Source organism: Argopecten irradians, chromosome 4 (genome assembly GCF_041381155.1).
Source record: "Argopecten irradians isolate NY chromosome 4, Ai_NY, whole genome shotgun sequence".
In the NCBI taxonomy this organism is placed as follows: Eukaryota; Metazoa; Mollusca; class Bivalvia; order Pectinida; family Pectinidae; genus Argopecten; species Argopecten irradians.
Window position 1 is genome coordinate 43,388,304 of NC_091137.1, and position 15,983 is coordinate 43,404,286.

Sequence of the window (15,983 nt, forward strand, 5' to 3'; positions counted from 1 at the left end):
ATAAGAAATAGAATGCTCTGGCAAAAACAGAATTGCAATCTCAGATAGAAGAGAAACTTGACAAAAACAAACCAACATAAATGGAAAGTAGGTGATAGGATATGATTAAGCTATATTATTTGTCCTCCACAGAGACCACCTTTTCCACAACAGCAACAGCCCTCCATGCCACCAATGAGTTCAGCAAGTACACCAACTCAGCAACAGCAGTCTCCAGCACCTCCACAGACTCCAAGTCCTGGCCAGAGTCCAAGTCCAGGTCAGGCACAGAGTAGGGAGCGAGAGAAGAAGCACTCCGGTGGAGGAGACGAGGACGACGAGCACTGGCGACAGAAACGGCAACAGAGAAATGAGGAAGTGTCTAATGCAATAGAGCGGGCAAGGCAGAGGAGAGAGGAGGAGGAAAAGAAAATGGAAGGAGAACGCAAAGCCGCTGCCGCCGAAAAATTACGACAATTAGATGAGAGAACTAAGAAAAAGGAGAGCAAGGTTTCTGTAAGTTATACTTTAAGTTGTTCTAAAATGATTCAGTAGCCAAATGATGATTAGTGTTTCTTACTTAGTTTGTTTTACAAAGATGACAATTTCATCACTCACCGAACTGATGGCATATTGAAAATTACTGAATTTAAATGTATACTTAAAAAGGATGAGAAAGAAATTGTGATTATTGTTTTTGTAACACAGGAGTCTGACACAGATTCCCATACCGAGTCTACACATGCTGAGTCCCATAAATCTGAAGGAAGGTCGAGTAGGACCCCAAGTGAGAGTAGTGAGAAGGAAGGGCGGGAAAGATCCTACAGCAGGGAACACAAGTTTTCTCCTGGTGATCAGGTCAGTAGTATTCTTCAAGTATTTGGTATTTATAGATGTTATTGGAAGCTATGCCAAATGATGATTAGTGTTCAAGCTTAGTTATCTACAAGGATGACAATTTCATCACTCACCGAACTGATGGCATATACACAATATATGAATATTAGTGCTGAAATGATAAGTAATTTTTGTCATCGATTACTAATAGATTAATCACTTGAAATAAAGGCAACTATATTGTCTCAATACTGATCATGACTACTGAAGATGTTCGCCTTGGTATTAAGTAATAATTAACTCCTACTGTACGATATGACAGAGCAGCTGCCTAACATAATATAAGCCTACCAATAAATAAGAATAAATTTACAAACATATAAAAAAATATATTTTATCCCTAATAAGTTATGAATTCCGTCCCTGTATCATCTTTTGTAACATCGTTCAAATCCAAGTCTGTTTTGACATGACCTTCACATTTACAACTAATCAACCAATTCTGGATCGTCACGACCAAACTTTCGTCAATGAACTTTTCATTTCCGTGATTAAAAAAAATAAAGACAAAAACTCTAATCTTCAATGAAAATATGAGAAACGCATGAAATAGTAAAATTAAAATCTTAAAGACTACTGCTCCTTCCGCTACCGAGTGCCCCTTCAGCGATTTTGGCCTCCCTGACGTAACATTTAACAAGTATTTCTCACATCAAATGCTTTCTATGTATGTTACGATTAACGATTAATAAAATCTTTATCGATTATCAGCGATTAGTTTCATTACTCTAATTGCCTCAGATTATTTAACTAATCGTTTTAGCTCTTATGAATATATTTTATTATCGTTTTGTTAGCTCACCTGGCCCGAAGGGCCGGTGAGCTTATGTCATGGCGCGGCGTCCGTCGTCCGTCGTCCGTCGTCCGTCCGTCCGTCCGTCCGTCCGTCAACATTTCCTATAAATCGCTACTTGTCCTAGAGTTCTGCATGGATTGTAACCAAATTTGGCCACAAACATCCTTGGGGGAGGGGGAACAGAACTTGTATAAATTTTGGCTCTGACCCCCCGGGGGCAGGAGGGGCGAGGCCCAATAGGGGAAATAAAGGTAAATCCTTTAAATCGCTACTAGTCATAGAGTTCTGCATGGATTGGAACCAAATTTGGCCACAAACATCCTTGGGGGAAGGGGAACAGAACTTGTATAAATTTTGGCTCTGGCCCCCCGGGGGCAGGAGGGGCGGGGCCCAATAGGGGAAATAGAGGTAAATCCTTTAAATCGCTACTAGTCATAGAGTTCTGAATGAAATGTAACCAAATTTGGCCACAAACATCCTTGGGGGAAGGGGAACAGAACTTGTATAAATTTTGGCTCTGACCCCCGGGGGGCAGGAGGGGCAGGACCCAATAGGGGAAATAGAGGTAAATCCTATAAATCGCAACTTATCCTAGAGTTCTGCATGGATTGTAACCAAATTTGGCCACAAGCATCCTTGGGGGAAGGGGAACAGAACTTGTATAAATTTTGGCTCTGATCCCCCGGGGGCAGGAGGTGCGGGGCCCAATAGAGGAAATAGAGGTAAATCCTTTAAATCGCTACTAGTCATAGAGTTCTGAATGAAATGTAACCAAATTTGGCCACAAGCATCCTTGGGGGAAGGGGAACAGAACTTGTATAAATTTTGGCTCTGATCCCCCGGGGGCAGGAGGTGCGGGGCCCAATAGAGGAAATAGAGGTAAATCCTTTAAATCGCTACTAGTCATAGAGTTCTGAATGAAATGTAACCAAATTTGGCCACAAACATCCTTGGGGGAAGGGGAACAGTACTTGTATAAATTTTGGCTCTGATCACCCAGGGGCAGGAGGGGCGGGGCCCAATAGGGGAAATAGAGGTAAATCCTTTAAATCGCTACTTGTCATAGAGTTCTGAATGAAATGTAACCAAATTTGGCCACAAACATCCTTGGGGGAAGGGGAACAGAACTTGTATAAATTTTGGCTCTGACCCCCCGGGGGCAGGAGGGGCGGGGCCCAATAGGGGAAATAGAGGTAAATCCTTTAAATCGCTACTAGTCATAGAGTTCTGCAGAGATTGGAACCAAATTTGGCCACAAACATCCTTTGGGGAAGGGGAACAGAACTTGTATAAATTTTGGCTCTGGCCCCCCGGGGGCTGGAGGGGCGGGGCCCAATAGGGGAAATAGAGGTAAAGCCTTTAAATCGCTACTAGTCACAGAGTTCCGCATGGAATGTAACCAAATTTGGCCAGAAACATCCTTGGGAGAATAAGAACTGAGTTTGTATAAATTTTGGCTCTGGTCCCGGGGGGCAGGAGGGGCGAGGCCCAATAGGGGAAATAGAAGGTAAATTCTTTAAATCGCTACTAGTCATAGAGTTCTGTATAGATTGTAACCAAATTTGGCCACAAACATCCTTGGGGGAAGGGGAACAGAACTTGTATAAGTTTTGGCTCTGGCCCCCCAGGGGCAGGACGGGTGGGGCCCAATAGGGGAAATAGAGGTAAATCCTATAAATCGCTACTTGTCCTAGAGTTTTGCTTGGATTGTGACCAAATTTGGCCACAAACATCCTTGGGGGAAGGGGAACAGAACTTGTATAAATTTTGGCTCTGACCCCCTGGGGGCAGGAGGGGTGGGGCCTAATAGCGGATTTAGAGGTTAATATTAAAATTCCTTCAGAAAAGAAACAATGAACCTGTATTCAGAACATTACTTGGCATTACAAACCAGGTGAGCGATACAGGCCCTCTGGGCCTCTTGTTTAAAAAATTATAAAACAATTCTTGCTAAAGCTAAAAATTCATACTGCCTTGAAAAGGCATGAAGTGAAATTTACAATTTATTAAGACTGGGTTCAAAGAAAAACTAAAGGAAATTTGCATTGGATGTTATTAGCAACCAAGCAAGAGTGGATCACGTGCAGTACCACCTCGCTTCCAGAACAAACAGCAGCAGCAACAACAACAACCACCACCTGAAAATACAATGAGACAACCACAACCACAGCAACAGCCAGGATCTCCCCAGCCACACCCTGGACAGATGAGACCAGGCCAAGGACCCCCTCCACCCTGGGGACCGTACCCCTGGCCTCCAGGAATGCCTATGCCATTCATGGATCCAAACTTTCCACGGCCGCCTATGCCAATGCAGGGTAAGTACCTGTTTATATGCCATTGCAGGATAATTATCTGTTTATACCTAAAATTAAAAGATTTCAATGCAAACACTTATATTGATAATTACTTTTGACTTTGAATAATAGTAATATTGATAATTACTGTGACTTTCAATTATGGTAAAGAATATTGTACTGGTGTCTTTTGAAGAAACCATCGTCTTGTGGCTTGCATTTAAGGCTAGATATCTTGGAACTTATTTGCTACAATAGCTGGGTGTCTCTTAAATAATAGGAAAAAGTCGCATTTATCTGTTGATAAATTTCTTTGCTTGATTGTGTGCCATTTTTCTTTGTCAGGTATGCCTATGATTATAGATTTCTTTGCTTGATTGTGTGCCATTGTTCTTTGTCAGGTATGCCTATGTATCCTATGAGACGGAGAAATGACTCGCATGGATCTGGAACTGATAGCCAAGACAATGAGGGACGTCAAGAGCCATTTGATCGTGACCCTAGAGCTGACCCTCGAGCATGGGGAAGCTATTCGATGCCACATGGACACCCAGGTCAATATGATGGCCGCCCTAGTCCATTCTATGACCGCATGTATCAGGAATATGAACGCAACTTTTTGGATTATAATGACAGAAGGTAAGCCGTATCATTTTTCAGTCAGATGATAACAAATTGCTTCTTACAAGTATTCTGGTATCTTATGTCAAGCAGCAAAATCTGACAAGAAATAAAATTTAGTTTGGGAACGAATAAAAAAAAATGAATAGGAATGAAACACTTCCATTTTTCTTCTGCTGTTTTCAATAATGCAATTTCGTTGAGATAATTTCATGTATTTTCAATTCCCATTTTGATATCTTTGACAGAGAACATGACAGGAGAGAGCGGGAAAAACAGGAAAAAGTGAGCTATGATGATGACAAAGACTACGATGCAGAAGAGTCCGAGGAATCGTCTAAGGAACCTGACCGAGAACGTCCACCCAGAGTACAACGGGATCCTTTTGACGATACACCTGACCAAGGAGACAGTCGGGACCATGACTGGTCACCACAACCGAGGTATTACATGTTAAGGCTTTCCATAAAAATTAATAATAGCAAAATATTCCTCCAGACAATGTTAAGTTTTGAATAATATGAGATGATAAGCTAGAAATTGCCTTCTTATATTAATGAGCATGTTTTAGTTCTTATTACAAAGATAATATCTATGTTTTGTTCTGATTGTAAACTTCGTCGTTAACTGCAAAATTAGAATTTCATTCTTTCAAATTACAGAGAGGAGAAACCAAAAAAGGAAGAGAGATCTAGAAAAGAAGAACAACGCGAGATGAAAGATCATGAAGCTCGAGTTTCAGAGCATGAAATAGAACATAAAGAAAAGCCGGAAAAGTCCACAAGGGACCGTGATCACCGTGACAGCCGTGACAACCGTGACAAAGATCATCGTCGTGGTGAGGAAAAGGAAATGTTCAGAAACAAGGATGCCCCTTGGGGCCACCCAAGACAGCCTGCACCCAGTAGAAATGAATATGATCGCTTTCCTGGAGTTTTACGTAACATGGATGATGGAGGACGACATTACAGCAGTGAGTTTTTTTTTTCCAGTTGAGGGGAAAAAAACCCAAAAAACTGTTGTTTTTCATCGTAACTGCATTTCATTTTGCAAATCAAACAAAAAATACACTGATGTTATTGAGGATAGAGAAAATAATCTTATTATTTGAGAAAAATATCTTTTGTAGGTTTTCATATCTTCAAAAAATAAATGTTTTTTTGGCTTTTTAGAACGGGAACATCCCAGCTGTCCACCACCCATTACCCCACAGCAGTCACAGCAGAATGTACCCCCAAGGAGCCATTATACTTCATTGAAAAGAACTGCTTCTAATATGTCCACCAGCTCGGCAAATGCAGAGAGAAAAACTGAATCTCCTAAGGAATCTTCTCACTCGGAGAGGGATAGTTCTAGACAGAAATCTACAAGCAGGGTGTATGCTGTAAGTTTTCAATATGCTTCTTTTGTGTATATTCTTTATCTTCTTTTTTTGTGACAAAACTGACTTAACACATAACTTTATATCTTGAATATAAAACAGTAGTCTGGAGTAATGTAAAGCAACTTTCTTCTTTGTGTGATTCACTTTTGCAAATTTTGCGATCCAAATAAACTCACAAAAGTGAATTGATATCTAAACCATTCATATTGATGAATTTCCATTCAATTTTAAAGCTGAGGATGACTTCACAAAAATGCAATAAACCAACTTTTAGATGCTTAGAATAAGCCTTTGATCTATATTTTGGATATTATGTTAAGTACATTAATTGATCATGAAGTGCATGTATGCAAATTTTCTTTTGCAGGATTCTGTAAAAGATAAACCAGTGAAAGAAAAACAGGCCGAGGGCAAACCTCCCAAGGAGGAGGAAAGCAGGCAAGTGTCCACAGTGTTTTTTCAGTCTGATTTTCTAGATTAGATTTACCTGAAATATAATTTTCATTAAATAAATTTTAAAAAGAAAAAAAAAAAAAAAAATTAAAAAAAATTCATGATCAACAAACTTTCTTATTAGATATTTTCTGTCTATTATTAACTATTTCATGGTAGAATATAATGATGATTTTCCATTTCAGGCAAAAGCCAAGGGAAGAGGAAAAATCCTCTCGGGAGGAAAGTCGTGAACACAAAGAAAAAAACTCAAGGAAAGAAGAGAAAAGTTTCCGTGATCGGGAGGAACGAGTTTCCAGAGAGGAGAACAACTTTAAAGACAACAAACAATACAAGGATGATGAGCCACCCAGTGACGAACGACGTGAAAGAATGCAGCCACCTGCAAAGAAGAAAAGGGATGAAGTTTTTATTAATGATCGTGGAGACAGATACAGAAATAGTTCAAGTAGAGGAGGACGCGAGTTCGTGCGTGGAAGAGGAAGAAATGTTGGAAGTCGTGGAACTAGAGGCAGTTACCCTGCCAGAGGGGGCAGAGGTGGCCCTAGGGACAACAGAAGCTATGATAGAGGTGCATCCAGATCTGCAGGTGGTCGTAACGACCGTCGTCCATACAGCCAGGGTCGTGATCGCTTAGGCGAAGACAACTACTATGCTGAAGGAGAAGAGTTGGAAGCTCCTAGGCGGCGTAGAACAAAGGATGAGGACAGCGATCATTCGGAACAAAGTGATTTTGGCACAAGTGATTCGTCAGGTGAAGCTGACAAGAGGGACAGTAACAAATCCAGTCATAGGGATAAAGACCGTAGTAAACGACCTGGATCCCGGGACAATCGAGGTGGAGACAGTCGAGGAGGAGGAATGGGTCAACAATTGGATGATCAGAGGGCTGATGATAGTAGTCATAGACAGTCTCATGATGATGGTGTGGAGAGAATCCCACCTAGACGAGATGATCGACGGGATGATCGTCGTGATGATCGACGAGATGACCGGCGAGATGATCGACGTGGTGACGATCGTAGACATGACAACAGGATGAACCAAAGAAATGGAGGAGGCTCCTTTGAACCCAGAGGGGAACCGTCCAGAAGAGGACGTGGTAAGACAATTCATGTCAATTTGATTTTTGGTGAAAAAGCATTCTTTTCATATGTCAGATATAAAATATTGTTAAAAGAACCAATGTTTTGTTAACAAAATTTTCTTTCCTATACAATGGCATAAGTTTAATGTTTCATTTAAAAAACTAACAAAGAAACATACTTAGAGCGTTGGAACATTAATTAGACAAAGACATAGTCCTTCCACCTCCTATGATTGTGATGTGTGTTTTGTGACAGGTGGTTCATCCATGCGGGGTCGTGGAGGAGGTCGCGGCCCTGGTGGGGGTCCAGGTGGAGGAGGAGGTCCAGGTTCTGGACGCATGTCTTCAGCTCCCCCTGGTAGAGGAGGATTTGGCAAGCAAGGAGACAAAGATGATTGGGGTGGAGGTGGGCCGTATCGGTATGTATTACACTGGAATGCAAATTAAATTGATTTCAAAATTTGGGTAACTTCAGAAATCAAAAGAAAAAAAATAGAGAAATAAATACTGTGTTTATATTAAGATATTTTGAAATATGTTTTGCAGTCTTTGTGGAATGGTGTCTGTATTTCAGTATTTTTTACCTACAGGAAAGAAAATAAACGGCCTGGCCGAGAACCACCACCGCCCAGATTTGCAATGAAAAAAGGGCAAAATTTAAACGAGAAGGGGAGGGGCACTGATCGTGGTAGAGGACGCGGGAGAGGAAGAGGAGGAAGTGCCCCTCCTAGCACCAACAATAAGCGGCCACAGCTTACCAAACAAAACTCCTCAGACCAAGCTAATGAAGCAAATGAAGAGTGGGAAACGGCATCTGAAAGTAGTGGAATCTTTGATAAGAATTCAAAAAACGAGTTTAAGGACAGGGAAAGAAAAGACTCCAACCCTGGTAAAAAGAGTTTCTCAAGTCAGCGTCCATTTAATGACCGACAAAATAGAAAAGGAAACCAGCAAGACGGTGGTGGTAGACGACAGAATGGTAGTGTGGATTATAATAAAAATTCTGGGAAGGAAAGATCACCAAATCATCTTTCAAAAAATGGGAATGGTCCTAGGGCCCCAAACGGGGGTCCTAGGAAACCCTACAGCTCCAGTAAGAAGGAAAACATTGCTACAGTATACAGGGTGGATGAGGTGGTACCGAACAACCAGAATGCTATCAACAATGCCATCAACAATCTTAAGTAAGTTTGATTTACGCTCATTGTATAAGCAGCTGTGATGATACAACATTATCTGTCAATCCAATGATAAATAATGAATACAAAAATGTTCTGAGCTGCAACTTCGGATTGAAATTCGAAAAAGTAATACGTTGGACAAATTGAAAGAAAACAATACATTTACATTTCAATATGTTTCTCATTTGTGTACTGTTCAAGATCATTTTTAAAGTAATAGATAAAATCAAGCAAAGTAATTGATAATTTTTCATATAAAGAGGGGGTTGTATATTGGTATTTTGAAAATGATAAATTTTATTCTAGGACACTTTATTTTGATATGCTCTATTGCATTTTAGAAGTCGCCCAGGAAAAAAGTCTGACCTTACCGATGTGACGAAGCCATTGAAATCGGAAGAAAAGAGAACAAGTGCATTGGCTAATATTGACATCAATAATTATGCAAGTAAGTTGTATGAAATTTTATCATGATACCAACTTCAACTTCAGTATGTCATAAACATGCAATGATGAGTATTTATATCTGTCAATCCCATGACCATTGGTGATTTCACTCTTAATTCTGAGCATGTTTAATATGAAATAGCGCTTGCACCATATATGAATAGATCAGTGAGATTAGATAAGAATATTCAGATATTATTTAAATGAAATGAGCTGTTTTCACCCCAAAACACTAGTTTAAAATTACCTTTGAATTTGCAAAGAGTTAAAATGTGACATCAGTAATAATCAAAAGATGTTAAGGAAAAATTCTTCCTGAAGGTAAAAGATACTTAAAGCATATACAATTTTGTACGAGTCAAAAATGTTTTTGTTGGTATTTTTAATGGCATTTTAATGTTTGCTCCATTTCTAAACCATGGCAAGACAATGGAAAGTTTATCATTGGCAGTGAAGTTCATTTATTATCTAAGATTTAAACATGCAGTGATGAATATTTTATCTGTCAATCCCATGATAAACAACTGATTTTAGTAAAAGTTCTGAGCATGTTTCACAGCCATATCTATGGACTTATGAAGTTTCCAAAGACTTTTTGCCACTATAACTGCATAGAAAATCCTTTTTAGAAATAAATTTACAGTAAAATCTGACCAATGTGTAAAAGACCACTATCTACAAAAATGGGTGGGTCTTGTTCCATGGGTGGTGTTACGTCTATTGGAAACTTATTCCTGTAGAATTATCAAGATTTTCATTTCCTGACAGCTTTTTTAAAAGATAAATAAGCTATGGCAAATAAAATATCCTATATGTTCAATTCATGCAATGACGATCATTTTATCTGTCAATCCAATGATAAATATTCATGATTTACAAAGTATCTTCTGAGCATGATATTTTACAGTACTTATATACCAAAAATATGCATTTCTCAAAACTACATATATGTATTGTGTTTTGGAAAGTTTTAGAATTCTTTTTTAGAAATAAATTAACAGAAAAATCTACCCTATTTCTTTAACAAAAGACCACTATCTACAAAGACAAGTGGGTCCATGCCTGTTGATGGTCTTTATAGATAGGTTTGACTACACATCATTATTGTTATGTCTACTGGAAACTTGTATTATAAAGATTTTCATTTCCTGACAGCTTTTCCTTTATTTTCAATTCATGCAATGATGATCATTTTATCTGTCAATCCAATGATAAATATTCATGATTTACAAATATCTTCTGAGCATGACATTTTATAGTACTTATTTTGATCCAGAATTAAGCATTTATTTTACCAGAAATATGAATTTCTCAAAAAAAAATGTGCAGTTTAACTGTTTCAAAGTTTAAGAAAATTATTGATTATAGAAAAACTCTGTCCACTTTCATTATGAAAGATCACTGTCAATCCAATGATAAATATTAATGATTTACAAAGCATCTTCTGAGCATGACTTACAAGTTTTAAGAGTTACATTAAGAGTATTGTGTCTACTAAAAGCTTGTATAGAATTGTCTAGATAAGTGTACCACATGTTTTCCATAGGTATGATGGGCCATCAAAAAAAATCTATGATTTAGAAAATTTGGCCATAGCAAATAAGATATCAATTCATGCAATGATGATCATTTTATCTGTCAATCCAATGATAAATATTCATGATTTACAAAGTATATTCTGAGCATGATATTTTACAGTACTTCTACCAGAAAAATGCATTCCTCAAAAATACCTACAATGGTATTGTTTAGGTGTAACCTTTACACTGTTTATCTTTATAGGCGTGGTGGTGATAGATGATGCCCCAGAGGTGACCATCGATGATCCAAACTTCCTGTTTGACAGTAACGAGGGTTTTCAAGAGGTTACCTCCAAGAAAGCATTCAAGAGCAAACAGAAAGCTCAGCAGGAGGCAGAACTAAGACAGAAACTCGTTGAAAGCAAGAAGTCTGCTGCAAAGGTGAGGCATTGTCATAATAGACATTCAGTTTTGTGAAATCATAATTTATCTTTAATTGATGCATTGGTATTGTCAGAACTTGTCTTGGTTATCTTCCTTGGTTTAATATGTTTAGCTATGCTTGCAGGTTGTTGCTAAGCCAAAGGGTGTAGGACAGGTTAATGAGAAGCCAAGACATGGTAGTAAAAGCAAGCTGCCCCCACGCCTGGCGAGACAACGGGAACAACGCGAGAGGGAAAAGACAAAGCCGTTCGATATGAAGATAGAGAACTGGGACAATGAGCTGGCCAACAACATCCCGGCTCCTGCTGGTGATGCAGTGGAACAGACATCTACGGAGGCGAAAAGTAAGTCATCGACCCTTCATTGATCTTTATTTGTATAAACAAAATTTAAATGTAAGTTCTGATAAATATTAAACATAGGTAGGGTTATTAAAAAAATTACATGTGTTGAGGCATTGTTTCAGAAATTTGCTACTAGTCTTAACAATAAATCATATTTGATATCTTGGATAATGTGGAATAATATATACAAAAAATATATACATCATTATTTTGAGACTTTCCAAAGCTTTTTATTACAGGTAGCATATATTTGTTTGTTTTTGACATTACAGGTAACATTGAGCAGGTGAACACTGTAGGGTCCCCTGCCAATATGCAGCCCATGCATGTGTCCATGAATGGTGCCATGACCCACGTATCGGCCCCTATTCCCCCAGTCAGTGCCTGGGTGTCCAAACCCATCAGTTACGCTGCTGTTACTGGGGCCCAGGCGTCTGCTGCCACTACAGAGAATAAGTTTGACAAGGGAGATCAACACGATAGTGGAATTGATGTTAGTGACCAACCTAATTCTGCAGGCTCTTCAACTAGAAGCTCCCCAAGTGCAGAAAATAAATTGAAGATAGATAAGGTGAAGGAGATCACTAAAACAGGACCCCCCATTCAGAGATAAATGAAATTTAGAAAAAAGTGGTTTTTCCCTTTTCCTATTATCGGTTTTAGTTCCCTTGATATAAATTGGCAAAATGTTGTTTGTGAAAGAAGCCGCAGTTATGTTGGCTGTTTTTATTTTTGTTTTGATAAGTGTTGTCTTGTAGCCTTGTGATTTTAATTTTTGTCACCCGTATCTTATCATGAAAAGTGAATTGGAAAATAATTTAAACAAAATCAATTTTTTTTCTGCACTTTTGGTTTACATGTCCAAATGAGCCATCATTGGTTGTTGGGACTCCATGCTTTTGCTTATTTTGCTTTCATCTAATCTTTTCATGCTTTTGTTCCACTACACTTGCTTCTTTGCATTTTCGTCACTTGCCTATATTCATTGCACATTTCAATGATGAAAATAATAACAGTAAATGCACAATTCATGGATTCTTTGGCTTTTATGATTTACACAATCTTATATAATTTGCAACACAAAAAAACGAAGGGTTTTCATAATATCGTAGATCATTCCAGAACTTTGATATTGTGAATAGGTCCTACTCTCTTAACATGCTTGCTAATTTCCTGTTTTTATGTGATGATCAGTATAACCAAACACTCTTTAACATGTGTGTCTTAAAATTAATCGTTTCTTTGATTAGCCCACCATCATCAGATGGTGGGCTATTCAAATCTCTTTTCGTCCGTGGTCCGTTGTCCGTCCTTCCGTCCGGCCGTCCTTCCATCTGTTAACTTTTCTTGTTACCGCTTTTTCTCAGAAAGTACTGAAGGGATCTCTCTCAAATTTCACGTGTAGGTTCCCCTAGGGCCCTAGTTGTGCATGTTGCATTTTGGGACCGATCGGTCAACAAGATGGCCGAAAGGTAGCCAACTTTGATTTTGATAATTGAAGTTTGTTACTGTTATATATCTCAAAAAGTACTGAAGGGATCACTCTCAAATTTCACATGTAGGTTCCCCTAGGGCCCTAGTTGTTCATATTGCTTTTGGGACTGATCGGTCAACATGATGGCCGACAGGTAGTTAACTTAGATTTTGATAATTGAAGTTTGTTACTGTTATATATCTCAAAATCTACTGAAAGGATCTTTCTCAAATTTCATATGTAGTAATATGTAGTAAAAGTTTGAAATGCAGAGAAAAGATCCCTCCTTCCATTGTCTGACTTAGATCATTCTTTAGTGAGCGCCAAGATCCCTCTGGGATCTCTTGTTTACTATTAACATAAAATGCTTTGTAATTCCATGCAGTGATATGTTGTTATTAAAGTTATGTGAACATTATAAAGGTTCACTGAAGATAATGTTCTTGTTACAGATTTAAAAGTGTTTACTGTACTTCGGACTGGATCATTTTATCAAGTGATATGCATATAATATAAACTGAACATGTCATTATTTCAATGTGAAATTTGATAATATGGATATTTTATAAAAAAATTAATGTATAGTATGAAATGTTTGTAAATATTTTGATAACAACTGATAACAGTAAAATATTCTTTTGCAATGCTAACTGATAGTTTCAATTTGCTAACAATCATTATTGCAGACTGAAAATAAGATTCCCGTTATAGCCGTTGACATGAAAACAACTGATGCCCCGAAACCACAAAGACAACCAAAGGTAAATATCATTAATAATAACTGTAACCTGTGAGTAACCATTGACTGATTATTGGGCATATGCATTCTGCTCACTGAATTCATGAAAATAGAGAATACCTGGTTAGTATCTTACATTACAAGGTTTATTTTGGTGCAAGACTTATGATGAGGCTTTGCCGTGTCATCTATGCTTTCCTTGTCAAGTAGCAGAATAAACCTTGTAATGTAAGGTAGTAACGGTGTATTCTGTTTATCCTGCAACTGTAATGACATTTAAAACGAAGCAAATTGCCAGTTAACTACTTGAAGCGAGACGATTCTTTGATGCAATGGAGAGATTCATTCACTAAATGGAATTGGTGTATACTCACTTTTACTGTCATGGGAAAAATGAAGCACATTCGCAAACAGTATCAGTAATTCTATTTAGTGTGTAGTATCACTTATACAAATGAAAATATTTAAAAAAAAAAAACAGTTATTACCCCATCAGAGAATTACTTTCCAATACATACTCCTGCAATGAGTTAAAAAAAAAAAGATGACACTGCCATGCCAGATTTTCGATATCGTGAAAATGACATCATTCCGGTGAATGTGACTTCACTTTTTAGGGGGACTGAATGACTTCATTCATCAGAAGGTTAAAGTTCTAGGTCAAGATAGAAAACGTTCCATCAGATGTGGAACAAATTCAATCGATTGTATTGACAGATAAAGAATTTCATATGACGGATAAAGCACAAGTTTATCCGGCAGTAGCTATCGGTCAGTATGTGGAACAGTTGCAGGATAAATAGTTATCTTTGGTTATATTTCTTGTAAGAATTTCATTTAATAAGATTTCTATGATTGATTGGATAGCCCGAATTGTTCCATCCTACATTACTGAAGTTCTTCAATATTGTACTTGAAGGTGACGCGCAGTGAGAAAGTCAGCGTGAAGGAAACCATGGACAAACCTGATTCAAAAGTGGTGAAAAAGCCTGAAATGCAGAAAGAAAAATCACGAAGCACAACATCCATTGAGAAACCAGATCCAATACAACTACCAATTTTTCCATTTGGAAAGGTAAGCATGTGATTATTATCTTAACTGAATCAGAGCATATTTGAATGGTAAAACATTTTGTAGACAAAATTGTTTCTACAAAATTTCCCAGAAATTCTTCAGAAATTATATTTGTTAATATATTAATATGAGTCGACTTTGAAACTTAAAAGTAGATTACCAAAAGTTAAAAACGTTAAAGAAATTTCTGTTTATTTACCACATTTCTGTATTTTATAAAGGGTGATGATGCTAGTGAGATAAAGCTAGACTTTGTTTACGATGATGCGCTGGCAAAGTTCTCCGGGAAGGTGGAGCAAGAAAAGGATATAGACTTAGTGGAACCTAACATTTCTGTAGTGGCCATGTCTATTGCCAGTACCACAGTCAACACACAGTCAATGGACACAGCGTGTCCAACGTCTCCTGCAGCACAGGATCTCAATGAGAAAATTGCATCGGTGAAAACTTTCTGGGACCATGTAGATCATGTGTCTCCAGGAATGGTCATGTTTGAGCAAGGGTAAGTGTCTTTACTTGTAAATGATTTGCTAAAATGTGAAAGTTTAGTTGTGAAAAAATATTGCCCCCATTTAAAAATGTTTACTGATGTTAGGAGTTAATAGTATGAAAAGTATTAAATATTTCAAAAGCAGAGCTATGCTACTTTTATCACTTTATCACATTACAAAAAGGTAGATTTATTTTAGAGATGATAGAAAGAGATCAGAAAGAGATTGAATGCATTACCATTTTGGTTTGTTTGTAACAAAAGCATAACTTTGTAGAATCAATACGTCTGGCCTGGTGAGTGCTGTGTCCACATCATCAGAGACTGTGTCAGTGTCCGACTCCTTCAGCTCCTTTCCGCCTGATATGGACACCGGAGTGATGGTGAGCAATGATGCACCGCTTGACCTTGACCCAGTTTCCAGAGGAGATGACAACAACAGCAGCCTAGCAACCAGTCTGTCGCCACGCGAGGATGGACTCTCCTTCAGCTCTAACTCTGTTGAGGTCAGCGCTACCCTAGGGGACAACGGAAAGGCTAACGAACAAAGCAATGTCTGCAAAGTAAGACCAGAGTTGCAGTGTATAATGTTGTCTGTTCATCTGTAATTCTGTTAGCATGAACTCTGCAAGTGGTTTTATTTGCTTATCATACTTTGTAAGATTTTTGATTTAATGTTATTACATATATAACAGATATATGTAATAACTGTTTTTCTGTCATTTTGAAGGAAATGCGGTATTTTAGTTATCGTA

General features: G+C 38.1%; 1 protein-coding gene across 4 annotated transcripts in view; it reads left to right on the forward strand.

The window, feature by feature from the left end:
• The window catches only part of LOC138321766 (protein PRRC2C-like), a 32,066-nt gene that overhangs the window by 10,319 nt on the left and 5,764 nt on the right, over positions 1-15,983 (forward strand). For 2 of the 4 annotated variants that reach the window (XM_069265709.1, XM_069265710.1), the window contains exons 13-31: positions 133-495; positions 688-837; positions 3,732-3,990; positions 4,371-4,608; positions 4,839-5,033; positions 5,253-5,563; positions 5,763-5,974; positions 6,342-6,412; positions 6,613-7,529; positions 7,771-7,933; positions 8,105-8,698; positions 9,037-9,143; positions 10,925-11,103; positions 11,231-11,450; positions 11,723-12,021; positions 13,611-13,685; positions 14,583-14,738; positions 14,960-15,240; positions 15,506-15,791. In XM_069265709.1, coding sequence (XP_069121810.1) covers positions 133-495; positions 688-837; positions 3,732-3,990; positions 4,371-4,608; positions 4,839-5,033; positions 5,253-5,563; positions 5,763-5,974; positions 6,342-6,412; positions 6,613-7,529; positions 7,771-7,933; positions 8,105-8,698; positions 9,037-9,143; positions 10,925-11,103; positions 11,231-11,450; positions 11,723-12,021; positions 13,611-13,685; positions 14,583-14,738; positions 14,960-15,240; positions 15,506-15,791 — 5,076 coding nt within the window. The remainder of the gene's footprint in view (positions 1-132; positions 496-687; positions 838-3,731; positions 3,991-4,370; positions 4,609-4,838; positions 5,034-5,252; positions 5,564-5,762; positions 5,975-6,341; positions 6,413-6,612; positions 7,530-7,770; positions 7,934-8,104; positions 8,699-9,036; positions 9,144-10,924; positions 11,104-11,230; positions 11,451-11,722; positions 12,022-13,610; positions 13,686-14,582; positions 14,739-14,959; positions 15,241-15,505; positions 15,792-15,983) is intronic. The other 2 variants (XM_069265711.1, XM_069265712.1) reach the window with 2 other exon arrangements.